This window comes from Fundulus heteroclitus, chromosome 6 (assembly GCF_011125445.2).
Source record: "Fundulus heteroclitus isolate FHET01 chromosome 6, MU-UCD_Fhet_4.1, whole genome shotgun sequence".
Lineage (NCBI taxonomy): Eukaryota > Metazoa > Chordata > Actinopteri > Cyprinodontiformes > Fundulidae > Fundulus > Fundulus heteroclitus.
This window is the reverse complement of record NC_046366.1, coordinates 3489845-3510172: the sequence shown is the minus strand read 5'-3', so window position 1 is coordinate 3510172 and position 20328 is coordinate 3489845. Positions and strand designations below refer to the sequence as shown.

The 20328-nt window shown below is 43.6% G+C and overlaps 1 protein-coding gene across 2 annotated transcripts; it reads left to right on the top strand.

Moving 5' to 3' along the window:
* The first annotated feature begins 6311 nt into the window (after positions 1-6311).
* nr2f6a (nuclear receptor subfamily 2, group F, member 6a) lies at positions 6312-17336 on the top strand. Of its 2 annotated transcripts, none has more exons than XM_012873649.3 (6): positions 6312-7080; positions 7357-8090; positions 10967-11061; positions 12940-13271; positions 13708-13954; positions 15167-17336. In XM_012873649.3, exons 2-6 carry the CDS (start codon positions 7822-7824, stop codon positions 15439-15441), a joined length of 1218 nt encoding a protein of 405 aa, XP_012729103.1. In that variant the 5' UTR covers positions 6312-7080; positions 7357-7821; the 3' UTR covers positions 15442-17336. The 2 variants fall into 2 exon arrangements, with proteins under 2 accessions (XP_012729103.1, XP_021177754.1); XM_021322079.2 differs by having other exon boundaries at positions 6313-7080; positions 12937-13271.
* The last annotated feature ends 2992 nt before the right edge of the window (positions 17337-20328 follow it).

The window sequence follows — 20328 nt, the reverse complement described above, 5'->3', positions numbered from 1 at the left end:
TTCTCCCAAGCAATACAGATCCGCAATGAATTTAAACTTTAAACTCCAATTATCTTTAAATTCATTTTTTAGGATTCAACCAAGAAGAACGTTAAGAACAATAAAAAAGCTTTCAAAACGTAAACCATCTTGAAGGGTACCCCATAAAACCTCATGTGACTCCCACTTTGGCTAGTATCCCACAAGACAGTTGAAATAATTTATTGACTGTTAGTCAATAAATTAGAAACTCCATCCTCTTTGCACTCTAGCCCACACAGTTTAATCATATTATTTAAAACTTGAGTAACTCTTTACTGCTTTAAGACAAATACGTGAGTAACACAAAACTGATTATGTATTTCCATAACACTGGTAATGTAAGGATATTGGTTCTATCTCCCTCAATTATAGACATTAAAGGTGTAGTGGACGATTTTCTTTTGGCTTCGAGTTCCAAGGGGATCATCTTATCTATTGGTTGTCTCTCATGACAATCATTGGGACACGTTCACATAGCGGCAATGTGCGCACACTCCTTGCTTGTTTCCCCTTGCCTGCTGTGAATGCACACTTCAAGTGTTTAAGTATCCAGTTAGCTTCCATTTATTGTACCTCCACGGGTCTCACCACATACTTGGCTGACAGTCACAAGAAGCAAGCCGTCTTACAAGTTTATGAGCAGAAGAGGAAGGCCTCAGAAGCAAGAAATAAGACCAGAGTGCATTTGGGAGATTCTTTCATGTGATCTCCCTGAGGAGCGGAGGAGTAGGTAGGATGGTCTTGTGCATGCAGTTATTCAAAAAGGGACTTGGGTATTTCTTACATACATTTCTGGAAAAAATGTCTACTATACCTTTAATATGTGAGATGTGAGAGTTTCTGGAAAACAACATGCATTTAGTTTTCTTACAATTATGAACTAAGTGTAAGTCATAATAGAATGTTTGAAACCGGTGAAATTCTACCGGAAGCTGTGAGTATAGACCTCTCAAAAAAGCATGGTGTCATCTGCATAAAGGCACTTGAGTTATATTCCTCCCATTATTATTAACAGAAATGTAACACAATTGGTCTTAAAATTGGGCCTTAAAGGTCTACCATTAAATTTTTCTGCAAACTGAAAAAGTCCCCTCATTTAAAGACATCAGAGTCTGGCAACTTTTCAGATATATATCTGATTTGAATCATCTCCAAGTTTGCTGCCTCTTTTTAAGTGAGGGTAGAAATAACCAATTTTTTTAATTGTGATTTCACAATGGATGGCATAAGGTTGAAGCTGTAGTAATGTCTGCATCATTATCACTGCCCCCATGTGAACTGGGCTGGAAGTGATTATTGAATAAATGCAGAAATAACTCCGTCTTATTTCAGGTCATTGAGCAAGTTTACCTAAGGGCCTGTTCAGACCTCGTAGTTTTAGTTCAAAGTGCACGAGCGTACCAAAGATTTACACTTGGCATGAAAACTTGTTTATTGGTTTTTATACTTGTTAATTGGACTCTCCAATTTGTCCTTAGGTATGTGTGTGTGCTTGACTGTTTGTCCTGTGTGTTTGTATGTTACCCTGTCATGGACTGTCGACATATCCAGGGCGTACCCTGCCCCTTGTCCAATGACTGTTGGAGGTAGGCACCAGACTCCTTGTGACCCTGCAAGGACAAGTGGGTATAGATGATGGATGGATAGATAGATGGATGGATGAAGTTGACTCCTACAATTAAAACTTGCAGTATTCCTGATAGCTGTTAAACATCTTTAGTTTGGGTGGCTACAGCTTATGTAATATTATTTACATTTTAACCATTGCTTTCCAGGATGAGTGAAGTCACATCAGTGGTGGTCCTTTAATAGACATTTTTTCCATTGCACTAAAAAGCATGGGGCTTTTGAGAAGCCTGGGGCTTTTAAAATCCCGGGTAACGTTCCCATACACATTTACATTTTAATTTCACTTTCCTGGTTCTGTGTTCCCTCAAGGGACCCAATACTTTGCTGTGCTTTCCCGGGACTTTTTGAGGGGGTGGACTTGCGTGGAGCAAGAAAAACTGTCCGCCACAATGCGGGAGTATGGAACAGTGAGGAGGTGACTAGTTTGCAAACCTATCAATTTTATAACCTTAGAGAGAGAGATCAGTTTGTTAAATCTAAACATTGTGGTCTTCATTTTTTCATAAAACTGTGTAAACCTTTTAAGATCTGGTATAGACACAGATTAGGAACAGACTTTTTTGGGGGAGTATTAAAGTAGTAATATTATGAGAATTAAGGGGGAATTTCCAGAATAGCCAAAGTTTGCAGAACTATCTTAGTCCTGGAGTAATAGGGCCAGGTTAGATTATTTTATTATTATTATTTTTATTCTTTATGAGAATAAGAGAATGAAGCCAAAGGAATACGAAAATAAACTTGTAATATTACAAAAATAAAAATATTACAAATATAAAGTATATTGTAAGATTAAAGTCCCTCTGATACTGTTTAAGTTTCTGAGACAGCAGATTTGCCACATTCAACATGGCGGACGCTCTGACTCATCCGCAGCATAGGCAGACCCCGCCATAGACGGAGACGCATCTTTGGGCGGGTTCTGCCTATGCTGCGATGCGTCAGGGCGTCCGCCATCTTAAATGGGGCAAATCTGCAGTTACTCAGTCACTTAAACAGTATCAGAGGGACTTTAATCTCTGAATATACTTTGTATTCGTAGTATTTTTGTTTTTGTAATATAAAGTTTATTTTTGTATCTCTTTAGCTTCATTCTCCTGAATTTATTGTCTTAAAGAATAAAAATATTTATAAAATAATCTAACCTGGCCCTATTACTCCAGGAGTGAAATAATTCTGCAAACTGTGACTATTCTGGAAATGTTCCCTCTTAATTCTCATAATATGACGTATTTCTCATAACATTATCACTTTTATGTTTGTTTGTTTTTTTTACTTTATTGTCCTAGGTCTTTTTTTTCTCATACAAGTAATTTTACCTCTTTAATACTCCCCCAAAAAGTCTGTTCCTAAAGGTTCACATGTGACACGGTTTTATAAAATAATAAAGACCACAATGTTTAGATTTAACAAATGGATCCTTATATTCATAACACATACACACAAAAAAAAAAAATATATATATATATATATATATATATATATATATATATATATATATATATATATATATAAATATATATATATATATATATATATATATATATAAATACTCTGCAGCTTTAGTGTGTCCAGTTTTGCAACATGGTGCAGCCTTAGTTTATAGAAGGCAGATACAAGTAGTGAAATCAGTCAGAATACATCTCCATGCAGCACAGGAATGAGGAATCTTTTCTGATTCACGTTCACAATAACAGAACTCAACTTTTTTCTGCCACATACAATATGGCGGTGACGTTGACATGCGAACCTGCGCCCTATGACCCGTCTACGTATATGATGTCTGTGGACCCCGCCCTTAGCAAGCAGAAAAACACGAAAACTAAAAATGCCCCCAGACTTTGGTTTACCCCAGGAAACCGAAAGCCAAAGGGGCTTTAAATCCTGGGGCTTGTATTGGAAAAGGGGCAAAATAATTACATTTACTGCCAAGCTAACACAGATATAAGTGTCCCAGGTCAGAAGACGATCTGGAGAGAACTGCAAAGAACAGGGAACACGAAAAAAGTTAATGTTCTAGACAAAAATGGTTGAGGGTAGTAAGGTCATAATGAAGCAAGTGACAGCAACAGTGTTACAATGGGAAGATTAGCTTACTCTCTCTTTAAATGTGCCCCAGGCCCAGGTCAAGTCACACCTTGCAAATGTGTGCCCCTTGTTTTGTCCTAACTTACACACACACACATCCTATGCATTGTATCATCAGTTTTCTTTTCTCTTGGTAGTTATAAAATAATCTGTGGCGTCTCTGCAACTCGGATCGTCCAATCACAATGTTGGAAATGCACACATTATGTTTACGTTCTGCCAGATAGTGTGCGACCATCTGGGCAAGGCAGATGTATTTGTATATCACATTTTAGTATAAGGACAATGCAAAGTGCTTTAGATAATTAAAACATTGGAAGATAAAAACAGAATGAAACCAGTTGGAATATTATGTAGGAAAATTTAAACAAAATAAAACACAGGAAAATAGAAACTAAAAGTAAATTTTAATCCAGTGTTGGTTGTCCTTGCTAGCTCATTGAATGATTGATGTAAATCTTTTCTGTTTCATAAATTAATAACATGACTACGCCTTTATTTGTAACTTTATCTATAAAAATTTAATTACATTTAGCTTATATAAAATAGATTTTCTAGTGTGGTGGTTTATGCTGTTTGTTTATGCAATTTTGATTGTTTATGCAAAATTGATCAAAGTCCAGTTGTATGCATCACAAAAAACTAGTTGCTGCTAGTGTTGAGTTTTTGTGCCCCACCTGACCTATCATGCCAGAGACCACTGATAATAATCATAAATATCTTATATCATTTGTGCATATTTTCTGAAAATTTATATGTGCCACATTGCCAATAACTACAGTTCTTGTCCAACTCCCAACTTTGCCTTGATGACCCAGAGCTTCCTCCTACTGGGAAGTAATATTTACTGGTATCGCATAACCACATTTCCAAAAGTAGACTATGACTGGATTATAGAGATTATATAATAATCCCAAAAATCCCTAATGCAGTTAATAATTGATGCAAGAGCAGTATGAAACCTCCTACCCTAAAATGCCAAGCTGTCCTTTCTAGTCCCTAATATTTTGTGTACAACACAAAAAAACTAAAATTAGAAATGCTTGAAACAGCAAAGGGACAAAAATAATCTATAGGCCTACCCCTGAAAATTAGCAAAAATCCTTTGCAGTTTAGGCAATACTGCCATGTTCCTTGCAGAGAAAAGAGGCTGTCTCCTGAAAACTCTTCTACCCATTCCATATTTGTTCAGTCTTTTCAAACATTTTCTGTCTATTTCAATGTCTTTGAAAGTCAGGACCAGGGTTACAGTAAAAGGTTATTGTGACTACACTCCAAAAATAACTAGGCTGTAAATAATTGTTTTTTCAGACTTCAAACTAATTCACACTCCTGCTAAATATTCCATCTCTTTCCACACAGTCTGTCTTTAACAACTGCCATCTATTTGACAACCCTAATCGTTTCCAAGACAAGAAGTGACAACAGCACACACAGAGGCCCAATTAAACAGCGTTTCTCCAATTAACACACACACAGACAACCCCCTGATGACCTATTAGCAGCCCAATAGATTGGACAATGCTTCTCTTGGCATTCTGCTCTACGGGGGATGAAGCTGGGTTTGGATTTAGGAATATCGTAAAAGTGGCCGTGTATGGGGTTGGCTTTAAAAAAAAAAAGTCCCTGTTTGATGTCTAGCCGAAACAACAAGATGCACATAGTGAGTTGTTCTTGTTACTAAGACCGTCATGTGCCCATATCTGAGGCCACACTCCCTCCTCCTCCAGCCCAGTAAGCTGCACATTTACAAGCAGATGCATCACTTATCTCTTAAAGCTCTTATCCAGGGTTGCTGTGCGTCTCCTCCTCCCCTTTATCTGCATTTGACCCTGGGCTTTTAGCGTGGCAAAGAGTGTGTGAAAGTCAGTTTGACCTCTCAGGTTCACCTCAAACACAAATCACCACACGCTTCACAGAGTGCTGAGACAGAGGGCCCTTTGAGAGGATATGCAGCCGGCCGCGGCGTGATAACCTTTATTTTCTCTCACAATGAGCAGAAGGAAACCGCTCCGCTCACACGTCTGCAAGGAGACGAAGCGCCACCGTGCGCGCTGAGAAATAAAGTTCAGGGTCCTTTCTGATCAGACCATCAGTTAGTCGTGTAGAAACATTCACACGCAACATTTCTTTGCTTTCGAATAGACCAGCAGCAGGCGGGAGGCTGTGTTTTCTCGCTGCAGGGATTTGCAGTTTTCTGTTGTTGTTGGGGTGGTTTCCGAGGCCTTTGGGGTCAGGCTTTCTGCATCTCCAAGGAGAGATATCCTCCACATTCTTCATCTGTGCCTGTGTTTGCGCATGTATGCTGACCCACACGGCCCACTCTCTTTTGCTCTTTGACTCTTACGGCCATATAAGGCAGCCAGCACCATGGTAACCACAGGGCTTGAATAGCAGTGTCAAATCCCTGGGAGCACACACACACACACACACACACATGCACAGCCCCCTCCCCCTCTGCATACACTCCTGCGCCCTCCCTTTGCCTCTGTTTGCTGGATCTCTCTCCAACACACAAATGGGTTGGGGGAAAACACAGAGGATGAGGAAAAAGGAGTGCGAAGAAGAGGCGTAAAAATGCAATGAGATGCAAACCGTGTTTTGCTTCTTGGGCATTTCAAATCCTAATCTGATTTGGGCACCAGAGAGAAGCAGAGCGGGGAGAGGAGCACCCATTTCTTAACTCTCCCCTCCTCCCCCCGAGCCACAGGAAAAACACACACACACACACACACACACACACACACACACGCTGAGGAAAAGCAGCATGCAAGACTAGGCCGCAAGTCATTAGTTCTTGCTGGGCAAGCAGTGACAAAGGACTGAGGGAGAAGCCTGCATGGGTGCCTGGAGAGCATCCACAGGAATTGGAGCCGAGCAGGAGGCTCTCCTTTAACCTGATTTTTTTTTTTTTTTCCTGTGTGGGGAAGGAAGTAGCTCCTGTCAGAGCCGAGTCGGCCTAGACAGCAGCCAGTGGAGCAGCCGCACTTCCTTGTGCGGATGATCTGATTGAGTGTTTTGGATGCGAGCAGAAGCCGCGGGCGGTCCGGTCCGCGACGCCTTCCCCCGCCGCAGCAGCATCTGCAGTCGGCGGCGTCTAGACGAGAGAGAAGAAGAAGATAGAAGCCCGCGATCAGACGAAAAGTGACGCTAGCGTGCGCGCGCGCGCGTGTGTGTGTCTAACATCCTCACAATGCCGCCTGCGCCTCGGAGAGGGTCGCTGCGGAGCGGGAGAGCCGCGCTCTTGGTCTCACATGGAAGGAGGATCCGACGCGATTAAATCAAAAGCGGCTGCCTTCTTCGGCTAGAAGAGCCAAAGACAGCCGCTCCGCTGTTTGTGTTCAGGTAAGCGGGCATGTTTTCTCTTTAGAACAATGCAGGACAGCCATGTCTGTGTAGTGTGGGCTGCTTTAAGAGGGGCGGTCAGATGCTCCCCAGGCATGTGCTAAAGGCGAAGGCGAGCCGCGCTGAGCTCCCCTTTCAGCCATTACTGCTGCCGAGGCGGAGAGACGCGGAGCAACGGCCAGGCTGCCAGCAGCCGTCCCCCCGCCTCTCCTCAGCCTGTAAACACGTCTGTCTCGGTGGACTCTTTCGTCTAAACTCTCTGTCTCCCCGTTAAAGGTTGCTTGGACTGCAGCGCTTCTCCTTTCGGACGGAGCAGCACAAAGACGCCGAACCGACGGAGGACAACGGCGGCGTTAGAATCCAGAGGAATGCCGAAGTAAAAGTTGCCCTACTGACTCCGCACTGTTTCCAGGTCATAGTGGAGTGGGCGGAGACTGAGCTACTCTCCTTTTTACAACCAAACGGCCTCTTTTTTTTTTTTTTTACTGCTAAAACGCTCTGTGTCCCGCTGGCAGCGGTCCTTGTTTAGCCTGCTGCCTCCCTCCCACTAGTTCGCCTCATATTTAGCTCGAACTAGTTCCTAAATGAAGACAGAGGGCAGCTGAGGAGGTAAAAGCAAGCCGGGTCAGAGGGGGGGAGGAGAACCCACACCGCCGTCCGGACTCTGGGCTTTTATGAGCGCATCCAGAAACCTCGGCTGCCTGGCCCCGTTTTCTTCCGCGCTGCCTCGGTAACCAAGCGATGGCCATGGTGAGTGGGGGCTGGGGAGATCCCAACGGGGGCACCAACGGGCTGGGGGACAAGGGCTACCTGCGGGGGGAGGAGGAGGACGGCTCTCCGCAAGCAGGGGGCAGCGACATGGAGGCCGGGGACGAGGACAAGGCCTGCGTGGTGGACTGCGTGGTGTGCGGGGACAAGTCCAGCGGCAAACACTACGGCGTGTTCACCTGCGAGGGTTGCAAGAGTTTCTTCAAGAGGAGCGTCAGGCGCAACCTCAGCTACACATGCAGGTGACGGGGTGCATCATGGGAGTTGTATTGTTGTTGAGACGGACGGACTCCGGTAACTCGCGAAATCACATCGTGATGCAGCCTCTGGCATGGAGATCACTGCTCCGTGGGGATGTTCGGCGGAACTTTGTAGACAGCTAAACACAAGTCCTTAGATTTAACAGCGAACCTGTCTGGCTTTGAAAAACATACACAGGAACATATTTCTGTGTTGTTAATGGGAATGGTTTTCCTAATACTGTAGGCAAAACGGAATAATGATGATGCTTTAAAATAATTGAATAACTAATTAAGGCGAACTTTGTCAGCCAGGGATCTGTGTCAACACATTTTCCCTCATCTGAGATCATCAGATCACTTTTCTAATTTGAACAAGATCAGAAATGGGTTAAGGAATCAATTTAGCATAAAGCCCCTTTAAAATTGGAGTTTTTCAAATAAATAAAAAATTGGAGTTGAGACGTTAGGCGTTTTTTTATTGTCGGCCTGGAAACAGCTGATTGGTGTAGGGAACTTCGTTTCTAAAATCCATACTTGCACATGACTTAACAGGCAGCACTGTCAGACCTTAATGAGCTAGAGGACAGGAAACACAACCCCTAAGACAGCTTATAAAACTCCCTCACATAGGGAAATCAACACAGTGGCTGAGGATGTCATTGTTTGAAGAGTGGCTGTTTGAAGAAAAACTGAATTCAGAGACAAAATTGGTGAGGGGGGTGTTGGAATGGTTGTCTGATGCCATCCCAGTGAGACCTCTGAAGATGGCACAAACAGACAGTGACTGTATGGGCCTGGGTCCCAGGGCAAGGAGCAGGGCACAGGGTGGTCTTATGGTGCGTTCCCTTTGCCTCGGAGGTCGGAACTAACCAGTCACAGATTGCGTCATCTCTGCCTTTTTTTGCGTTCCAGTTTCCCTTGTCAGACAGTAGGAAAAAAACATGGACGCTCGCACTGTTGTTAAAACAACAACACTGACCATAACGCTGTTCTATGCGATATTTTGTGCAGATAAACAGCTGAAACATCCTGTCTGATGACCACTGAAAGGTAGCACCTGTACGACTGACTAAACGTTACATAAATAATAGAAAGCAGCTACAAACAAAGTATGAGGTTTTACTCAATGTTGCTGCAACTAGGGGCTGTTCCAGTTAAATGTTCCTATCCGGAGGTCGAGAATTCCTACTACCGAGGACAAATGGAACGCATCATTAGGCACAACAGGAAATACAGACACACCTTTCTCTCTCCATCAACCAAACAGGGTTTGGCAGAGACCACCAACAAGGCTGGAACCTGATTGAGGAAGAACATTGTGTCCCACCTGAATTTAATTCAAATTGCATGTATTCGAAGCTGTCATTAAGGCCAGGGATCGTGACTTATTAATTTTTCTAGTATTCCTACTTCCTCAACGTTTTACTCTGTGCTGTTATAATTATAATGAGCCAATAATTACAGCAATATTTTTCACATTTTAATATCTGTTTCACAAAGCCAGACTGTGTTAAATGATAGCTGTGTCTTTATTTGTTAGTTTCTTTTCGTTTTTCTGCAGCACCTGACCCAACATCCTCAGAGAGTAGTGGTTCTGTAGCTTTGCCGGGGGGGTTGACAATGGCTATCTACCATCGTGTTGGAAAAGCAGATGAATCCTGTTGATGTCAGCCGCTAGATTTAAAAAATAAATAAATATATATATATATATACTTAAAAAGGTAGTGGGCATTTCCAGCCGCACTGCGTATTAGTCAGAGGAAAGGAAATGGAAGAAAAAGGTCACCTTCATCTGCAGGGAATTTGTGTCTTTGCCCTTTAACTATTCATTATTTTTCCAGTGAGAATATAAACTCAGCGGGTGCGCACAATGTTCCAGTTCAGAGCAGAACTTCTATCATTGCCATCCTGACCTTAAGGGCACATCTAATGATTAGCTTTATCGCCTGACACCTCGATGCTGAATAAATCTCAGGTAATGTGTATGAAAGTGGACCAAGATAGTCTTGGCGTCATTTCATTCAGTTTCAGCTCTATTTGACAACTCAAAGACTGTAGACCAGCTTTGACCCCGTGGCTGTATTAGTAGTACTTAATGTGCAGTGGGAGAGCAATGAAAATCAAGGTGCCCATGGCTCAGGTTGTCTTCTGCTGGCAACCGGGAACCGTTGCTTTAAAGACAGTCCTTTAGTTTCCATACCATGATTTTTATTATTTTTTCCTGACCAGAAACTTAAAAAAAGGCAACTTTGTCTTTTTGGAATAATCAAAGAAAAGTGTGGTGACCCTTTTCAGCCAGCTGACTGGCAGCGGGCAGCAACGTGCAGGGGAGGACTACTGTGTGTCAAACTGCAGTCCTCTGCAACTTCCAGGCGTGTGTGTGGTCCGACGCAGCTCAGTCGCCTCTTCAGCGTCCAGTCAGGTGCCACGTAGTGCTGCTGATGACTTCATTATTTGATGCAGGTCTGTCACAATAGAGATGCTTCTGAAAGAGGAAGGCCACTGGCCCACCACAACTGTAGCTTTGACACCTGTGGCTTCAAAACTAATGGCTTTCTATCTGGTGGAATACCCTGATGTATCCAAAACCTTCTGGATGATATAGTGAGCTTAAAGGTCTCTTTTAATGGACATTAACCTAGTATGTGAATTTTGGCCGTGTAGGATCTGTGTGTGTGTGAAAACCAGCTGAAATGTAGAAACGGGGTGACAGAGTTGAGCTGTTGCTGATTGCGCTGACTGACTGTACCTACCTGATCCCTTCAGCAAGCGTTACTTCCTCACTATGGGAAGCGGTTAAAGACACGGTGCCATCGTGCATCTTTCGCCTGTCAGGATCCCCCTGCAATCATGTTGATTTGTTTCTGCGTTCTCAGGTCCAACAGGGAGTGTCAGATTGACCAGCACCACAGGAACCAGTGCCAGTACTGCCGTCTGAAGAAGTGCTTCCGTGTCGGCATGAGAAAAGAAGGTAACTACCCGGTACCGCTGGCTAGCTCCCATCCATTCGGATCATCGGCAAAAGAAGAGTCAGGGTGGGGCGGGTTGGGATTGCTGTTGAGGTGTCACACTGGAAACATTGATTCACAGCCTGAGAATGAGCTCATCTCTTCTTAAAGCTGCTTATAAAAGATAAAACAGAGAAGTAGTTTTCCTGATCCAGCTCCGCCGGTACGGTGTGGGGGAGATGCCAGGCGTGGCTGTATCATGAATAAGAGGGCGTAATGTGTCGGCTCAGTGCCGTGGTCTATACGGCTTCATCTGCCAGCTGTGGAAGAGAGCCTGGCAGGGCTGAGTGTGTTGATCTACAGAAACCACTGAACTGGATCAGGAGGAATCCATTGGAGATTCCAGGTTTGGTGATTGAGCTTGTATTCTACAGGTACATAAAATATATGAAAGAAAACTTAGTAGAAAACCCAGGAGCACAGCATAGCTCAGCAGCATGTACTGAGCATGCATGAAGCGACAGTGGAGAGGAAACTTAAATCATGTTGATGTATCATTTTAGAGAGAATAGCTGTTATCCTGGCACACTGCAACATTTGTTCAGGCTTTTTAGTCATTGTAGCAAGCTAAAAGAGGCCTGTAGAGAGTGAGATGAACCCTTTGGGTGTTTTACACTTTCTCTGAGCATTGCATAGCCTGGCATTGTAGTGAATTTGCTAGTGAATAGTTTCTATTTGTCTTTTTTTATTTGCTTTAAACTCTAAATAGCTTGTAAAAGGTCTGACTCTTTCTTGATGGATGGGCTTCAGTAAGCACGTCTCTATTGTCATTGCTTATGTTTCCTCAGTGGTATTTATTTAACACACCTATATGCTTCAGACTAGCAAAGAGTCAAAACTCCTGCTTTTCTGGGGGTGCTCTCACTGCTGATTAAATGGTCAAGTGTATAATATTAGGAGCCTCTGGCTGCTACTTTCACTGTTTTTCACCCGCAGCCATTCCATTTAGCCTCAGAGTTTCTTTAGGGAAGGACGCTGGTACACAGTCTTGTTTTTGCACACTAGAAATTCAACAGTTTCTGAGTAGATCAGCTTTGTTTTGGCCTGTTGTGTAACAGCGTCGTACCGACCATGTGTCGTTTTTCCCCGAGGTGGTTTGGCGCACACCCACAGTCACATCCTCTCTGAGCCTTTAGTTGTTTCTCTCTCCATAATCACAGATCATAAAGCATGCTAATGAGACGCGTTACGGCTCCCTGTGGAAGAATTCTCTTTGCCGCACCACCTCCACAGGGAGGTCAGGGGTCAGCTTCTCTGCAGCGTTCCTCTTCAGGATTCTGTGGCTCACTCTGGGATGAGCTGGTGCTTGCATAAGCTAGCCGCATGAACTCATCCCTGAACGAACAAGTCGCTTATCCATCCTGCTGGGTGTCGTAGTGAGCGTTCTAGATTTGTAAAATAAGTACTAGGGATGGACCCGTATCCCTAGTTTTTATCCTACATTATAGGGAACTATTATGTAGATTTCTTGTCGACATGGTAAAAAAAAAAAAAAAAAAGCACACTGCTGAGATTGTTTCTCTGCTTCAGGTAAAGATCCCACAATCCTGTGCTGCATCACTACCACTGTAACACGACAAAACACTAAGACACACATGCCTCACTGTTAACTCCAGGAAAAGTATCTAAGTGACATATTGAAACTGTTTCTTAACATTTTGTTTAATCTCCAACCTTCCCAAAATCCTGCTTCCTGTTTCACCCCCCCCCCCCCACCCACAACCACCACTTCTTTCTCTGCCCCCCCCCCTCCTCTATTCTATTCCCCCACCAAACCCCCCTGTTCTCCTGCTCTGCCGTCTACCCTTCTCCCCCCTTGTCCCCCAACCAAACTACAGCAGTTCAACGCGGGCGGATCCCACCTCAGCCGAGCCTCAGTCCCTCCATCACGCCCATCGGCGGCGGCAGTGGCATCGGCGGCGGCGAGTTCTACAGTACCAACAACGGAGGAGGCGGCGGCGGGGGCCAGCCGGTGTCGGAGCTCATATCCCAGCTGTTACGAGCCGAGCCGTACCCCAACAGTCGCTATGGGCACCAGTACAACCAGCAGGCCGGGCCGGACAATGCCATGGGCATAGATAACATCTGTGAGCTGGCCGCCCGCTTGCTTTTCAGCACCGTGGAGTGGGCCAGAAACATCCCATATTTCCCCGAGCTGCCTGTGTCAGACCAGGTTAGCTCATTAAGTCTCCTCTCAGACTTAGGCTTAGACAAACTTTATTGTTGTTTTGCATGTACAGAGCGCATACAAAGTGAAATTTCTTGCATACACCTAAGACAATGTAATGAGTTTGCAATTGAAATAAAATAACATTACAATATAAAGTGCAGCAGTGATAAGAATGTGCAGTGCAGGAGAAAAACAGTCTTTTAAAAAAGTGTGCAGAAGAATATTCCACCATGTTTATAGTGCAAAAATGGTGATAAAAGGAGATAAAAATGCTGGCCCAACGTTGAAGAGTAGCTTGGGCTAGAAATGCTTTGTCAGAAAATATAATTTTTTTTCTCTATAACCTGTCCCTGTAAAAAAAAAAAAAATTATCTTTAAAACATATTTGTGTCAAGTTGAAACGAGGAAGAAAACGCGCTCCGTCTCTTCTAATCCACAGGTGGCGCTGCTGAGGCTGAGCTGGAGCGAGCTTTTCATCCTCAACGCGGCTCAGTCGTCTCTGCCGCTGCACATGGCGCCCCTGCTGGCTGCAGCGGGCTTCCACTCTTCGCCCATGTCCGCCGAGCGCGTGGTGTCCTTCATGGACCAGGTGAGGATGTTCCAGGACCAGGTGGAGAAGCTGATGAGGCTGCAGGTGGACTCCGCCGAGTACAGCTGCCTCAAGGCCATCGCACTGTTCTCACCAGGTGATTGTTGCTGTTCACACAACCTAAAGGCAGCTATTTGTCGGGCTTAGATCGCTTCAGTTGCTAAAGTGCAACCGTGGATCTGACAATTTCAATGACACGAGTATAAACACTGCCCTCAGTTCCCTGTTTAAGAGTGAGGCGTCAGGCAGACATGCTGATCTCTCTGAACCTGCTGACTGTGATGCTGTTCGCTGCTTTGCACCCATCACTGCGTTCCTCCAGTTCCACCATCTCATCTTAGAACCGGGGTGCAATTAAAAAGTTATGCAAAATAGGCCCATCAGCATAGGTGGTAGATGCAGGTGGAGATTTTAAAACTTTTCTTGTAAATATGCAAAGTATTTATGTTTTTATTAACCCCTCTTTTTGTCTTTAATTACATAGTAAAAAGAACCTCGTCTATCCAGAGACTTAGGGTCCAAAGCAGACTGGTTCACCTAGATGTGGTTTCAATAAATTTATTAAACAATTGTTAAATAAAGCTAATGTTCTCAAAGAAAGAGCGACCCAAAATCCTGTTCATATTGCTGAGAATAGACAGGTTATTTTGCTGAGGCCAAAGGAATTAAACCAGATGCATTTCTTTTAGTAAGGTAAATTTGCTAAACTGTTTAAAGTTTGGATCTAGAATTATTTACATATCCTTGTCCTACAAAGAAAGAAGACTACCTGATAAAAATCTGGCATGCCTAGTTAATTGTTGAGGCTGTAGGGGGAAAAAAATCTCAATACATAGGCCGTAATGACACCAGTGCCTCAGGGTCCGTAGTGCTTCCAGGGTTGTGGCTCCCTCTCTGGGTTAGCATGAGTAGGGCTGTATAAAAAGCACTGTGTGCTATAAAAGAAATGCTAATATTAATGATTGACGTGACCTGCTACAGCGCCATCTCTTGGCTTGTTGATGAAACTGTAGTCCTGCTCTTTGTGTCCTGGAGATGGAAACTGCACTGATTGATCAGTGTGCAGCTTTGTGCGTTTCACCGTCTGATTCGTGTGTAGCTGGAAGCAAAAAATAAAGTTATTTAAGAACCAAATGTTTGAAAGTTTCAGATTGGGCACAGGTTGACGACATTAGCTGTAGAGGACAAAGTGGCCTGTTTGGTTTTAGATTTCTTAATTTCCTGGGGTTCCAGCCTTTCTCTCAGCTCATCACGACTCTTTATGTAACCTTCCCACACTGTTAAGTAACTGCCTCCTCCTCCCTCGTAGATGCCTGCGGTCTAACGGACCCGGTCCACGTGGAGTCCCTGCAGGAGAAGGCTCAGGTGGCTCTGACAGAGTACGAGCGCATGCAGTACCCGAGTCAGCCTCAGCGCTTCGGCCGCCTGCTCCTGCGCCTGCCCGCCCTGCGCGCCGTCCCGGCCAACCTCATCTCGCAGCTCTTTTTCATGCGCCTGGTCGGAAAGACCCCCATCGAGACGCTGATCCGCGACATGCAGCTCTCCGGAAGCTCCATCAGCTGGCCGTATGTCCCGGGACAGTAGCTCCGTGACGGGCGAGGTCTCCGTCTGGGATTAGTGACGACACGGACCCGCAGGAAACCTCCTGACTCATCACTATCCATCTGTGTGGTTGTGGCGTTGCAGTGCCAGCTGGCTGTCATACGTGCTGTACTGTAACCGCTCAATTCCCCCTCATGAAACAGGCTCTGGCCCCCCTACTCCGGCCCCTGGAGAAGAGAGCAGCCCGTGCCAGGCTGGGGCCCTCTGTTTGCCAACCCGGTCCCTCTTGTGCCAGAAAGCAGCTCCTCATGCTGGGCTCCAGTATGGCCATCACAGCCTGCATGTCATGTTGACTAAACTCAGCCTCATGTAGAGGGCAGCAGCACCCTGCTACAGTTCCATGTAGAGGACAAAAGTGTCCCGTCACCGAGCGCCAGTGGAAGCATTTTTCCTCCACACTCCATACTGTGTATCACGGCAGGATTGGGTTTAACTGAAGCAGACCGGAGCTGCTTCAACTCGTGAATTCACTGGGTTCTGCCTCAGCGCCGCAAAGGAAGGAACCAGATGGAATAAGACTAAGGAAAATCACCAAAGTTTATCATGTCATCCTCAGATTGTTGTTAAAATGAACCGATAAGACACGAGTGGGAGGAGCAGAGAAGCGAGTGGGGGGGGGGCACAGTGCTCTGAAGCTGACTGACTGGCCTCACTGCTGCTCCACTTTAAGAATACTAAAAAACTGACGGCTCCAATGGGAACAGACTAATACCTCATGAGACATCAGAATGCTTTAGCCCGATGTTCCCTCAACGGGAACCTCTAAGATTTGTTCACCAGGAACCGCCTTCTTTTTGACAACTGCCTTGTTATCAAGGACGATGAATTTGGGGCTCCGTGTGGCCTAGGAGCTTATTGTCTTGTACCCGTTGTCCTTTTTGAAAATTCGTTTTGAAAGTCCCTGTATGGTTTACTCTGCTTTGTTTGGATATGTGTTTTTTATTTAGTTTTTTTTTTTTTTTTCTTAAATGAGATATTCGAGGCCGACATGGAAACTGGATCTAATCGTGTCAAATGAATAATAATTAGGAGATCAAAGATTTTACCTGTGATTAAAAGCCAGTTTACGTCCCTTCAATAACTGCTTTGCAAAAGTATTCACGACACTTGATGTTTTTCATACTAAATGTGTTTTGTTGGAGCTTTCTGTGATGGATCAATGAAGTGGAAGAAAAGAGAGACGGCGTCTTCACATGTGAAATAAAGATTCCAGCTGGGATGTCTCTCCTAGCTTTGCACATCTAGAATCAACATTTTAGCCCATTCATCTTTGCCAACTTGCTCATGCTCAGCTGCGTCGGCTTGTTCTACTGCTAAAGGTTCTCGCTTAGACCCGGGTGTGGGCGTTGGCGCTGAAGGCTGCTGCCTGACTCTGGGCCATTCTAACACACAGGTCTCAGATGTATAATTAGGGTCATCACCTTCCCGGTGTTGACCTGTATGTTGCTCCGTCCACCTTCCTATTGACTCTCACCATTGTCCCTCAGCCTGATGCAGCCACTACCATGTTTCATGGTGGAGATCTATGCTTGGACCCCACAAAGGTATTTTTATTTTTTGGTTTCCTTTCTTCCCACTGTTCAATAAAAGCCAGATATGAGTTAAACGGTGAGACCTTAGAGCATGGGGTATTGTTTTCTAACTCCTCACCTGTCTGCTGTGTTCCTTGGCCTCCATGAAGCTATTTGCATTCTGGATTTCTCTAACAAACCCTCTGAGGCCAGAAATGGAACGGCCCCAGTTATACCGGGATTAGATCCCACACAGGTGGACTCGAATCAGGTCACTTCTGAGGGTTGGGATGGATTTTTTTTAATTCAGGTGTATCAGAGTTAAGGGGCTGGTAGGAAATGCATGACCCACTTCTCAGATTTTCATTTAGAAAAAAAAAAATGACACGCTCTAACTTCAACTTTACAATTATGGATCTGTTTTTGTCGGTCTGTCACATCAAATGCATGAAACTTGTAACGTGACAAAATGTGGAAACAATGAAGGGGTGTGAATACTTTTGCAAGGCACTGTACTTTGTCTGGGCCAACTATTTCTTGAAAATGTATTAAAATATGTATATATCTATATAGATGCCAACATTTTCTTTGTGCATGTTCAGGTGTTGTTTTGGGATCTCTGAGGTTGAGACAGTTTTTTCCTCATTTACACTATTATTCAAGTTTGGTTTAAACCTTAAAGTATTCCTTTAACTCGTAGCTCCTTTTTTCTTTTTTCCTACCAATACTCCTTGATGAAAATACCTCTGCTCAAATGTCATGAAGGAAGCAAATGTAACGAGCTGTTGATGCTGTGGCCTCTAAGCAGCTGGGGTTGGCTCTTCCTCTCTGGCCCTATAATGTAAGTGATGGTGGGAAGGCTGCCATCACAGGAGGGTCCACCAGAAACATCACACTGTTGAAGAAGAGGAGGGCCCTGGTCCTTTTGGATTTACCTCACGTGATTATTTCAAGAAGCAGCTTTACAAACTATTAGGGCTGTACGGTTTTGCCAAAAAAGTGCGATTTATTTCAACCATAATTGCGATATAATTATGACTTTTCTCTGCATTAACCACAAGCAACAAAATTGGCCTGTCGATGGTGCTTGTAAACAAGGACTATTTCAAACAAGAAATTTGACTGTTTTTAATAATCAGAATATTATTCAAGAGAACAGCTTTTAGCTGAGTTGGACATCAATCCTTGTTTACCAAAGTGCAAAATGCAACCAACAAACAAGTCTATGTATTGAACAGTTTTACTGGTACTTAATGCTATGATGAGATTCCTGAATGTTTCTGGTAAAATATTGATTATACAAACTCTAAAAAAATGATAAAAGTACATTATCTCACTGCTGCAGCTCTCTTCCCGTCCATTTAGAGGCAAACCCATCTTAAATGTATTACTGACACCTAGGACGTGTCTTAGCCATCAATTGTTACCATAGCCAAAAATTGCAGACCTCTGTAATTTGGAATTTTTTATTTTTTTAAAATTGCGATTAATCTTCCAGCCCTACTATTAGAAGGCAAATCTGCACGTTCTCTAGATTTTTTTTAAGCAGTCATTTACAATATGATAGCGTTTGTGTTTGTAACACTGCTTCTTGATCTGCTGCTGGGCCTGTAGGGCGTTTTTAAAATGCTCAGCCGTGTCTTAGAGGGTTGAAGATGAACCGTTTTTAATCTGTTGCTGGGTTTCCTAAGATTCCAGATCTCCTGTGTATGTTATTAAAAGACTCAAACATGACGCTGTGTCAAAACTTCTTTAGAAAATGTTGTCGTTTCGTCTGTATGGGGAATGCCAAATAAACACTGCAACATGTGACAACTCAAGTGTATTCATGCAAACCGTATGGTAGGTCTTTCAGTTCCTCTACATTCAGTTGTGACATGCGTTTGTATTTGGTTCTGAAAATGAGCCGGTTCTGTAACGGCCATGGAGTTGGTGTAGATCGCTTACGACAGATCTGTCACATGCTGAGGCTTTAAAAATGCACTGGCATTTTTTACAGATAAAGGAACCAATTATGACCCGAAAAAATCTCCACCAATCAGGTCCTAGTTACTTTGGCTTTGCGTTATGAAACCTTTGTGTCTTGTTTCTTTGTAATTCCATCATAAATGCTCAGTTTGATCGTATCCGTTGTTGGTCATGGCAGTGAGAGGATCTGACTTCTCTGAAGAAACTAGCATCAAAGATACTTTGGATTGATGGGGAAAAGAAAAGTGTCATTGTCCACTGACTGCGTAGATGGTTGCTTCATTCACGTTTCTGTGTTAACGCACCAAACATCTACAGCCAATACAGACCCTAGGCTGATCAAGGACTCCTTTTCCTCCAGTCACCCACAGTCCACAGAAAAGACAAGGCCCACTGGAGCCATGTCTTTTCTGTGTAGTTGTTTATAATGGTCTAAGTCAGCTATTTCCTTTAAAGGTCCATTTTTTAGCTGGTTTATGCCTCACTCACAGACTTTATCTTAACCCCATAGACCCCTTCCCCTTTATTCTGAGCCCTTAATATAATTCATTCCGTTAAAAATAAAACCATTGGCCTCCTGAATGTGATACTTTGTCTTCAGTAAGTGAGCAAGCGTTGGATATATCTGTAGAACCCCATCATTGGACTTTTCATCCAGTTGCGCTCTCTGAGTTATGAAAAATGTTCACTTCGTTGAAACCCAATCATTAGACTCAATCCCAACCAAATTATTTAGCCAGATGTTCCCTTTGATCACGGTCCCCATTTTAGATATGATCTATCCTTAGTAAATGGATCTGTACCACAGGCTTTCAAGGTAGCCGCTATTAAACCTCTACTTAAGAAACCTCTTGATCAAGATGACCTAATTACAGACCTAATCTTCCTTTCTTATGTAATATTCTTGAGAGAGTAGTTGCTAATCAGGTATTTGAACATTTACAAGTATGACCTATATGAAGAGTTTCAGTAAGGCTTCAGAGCTCATCAGCACTGAAACAGCTCTGGTGAAGGTCACTAATGATATATTCATGGACTCAGATAATGGACTTGTGTCTGTACTTGTACTGTTAGATCTCAGTGCTGCATTTGATACAGTTGATCACAATATCTTCCTAGAAAGACTTGAATGGCTGTAAGGGAACTGCATTAGACTGGTTTAAATCTTTTTTGTCTGACAGATTCCAGATTGTTTAATCAGATCATACTTGTTCGTGCTCAAGAGTTCAGTACTCGGGCCATTTCATATGTTTAAATTCAGTCGAGAAGGAAGTTGTCATCTTTTGACCAGTCTTCGAAACAAACTGCGTAGTCAATCCATTAAACCGAATAGCATTAAACTGGGCTTTAACAATAAAGTAGAAGATGAGACCTTTATTATTCTAACAGT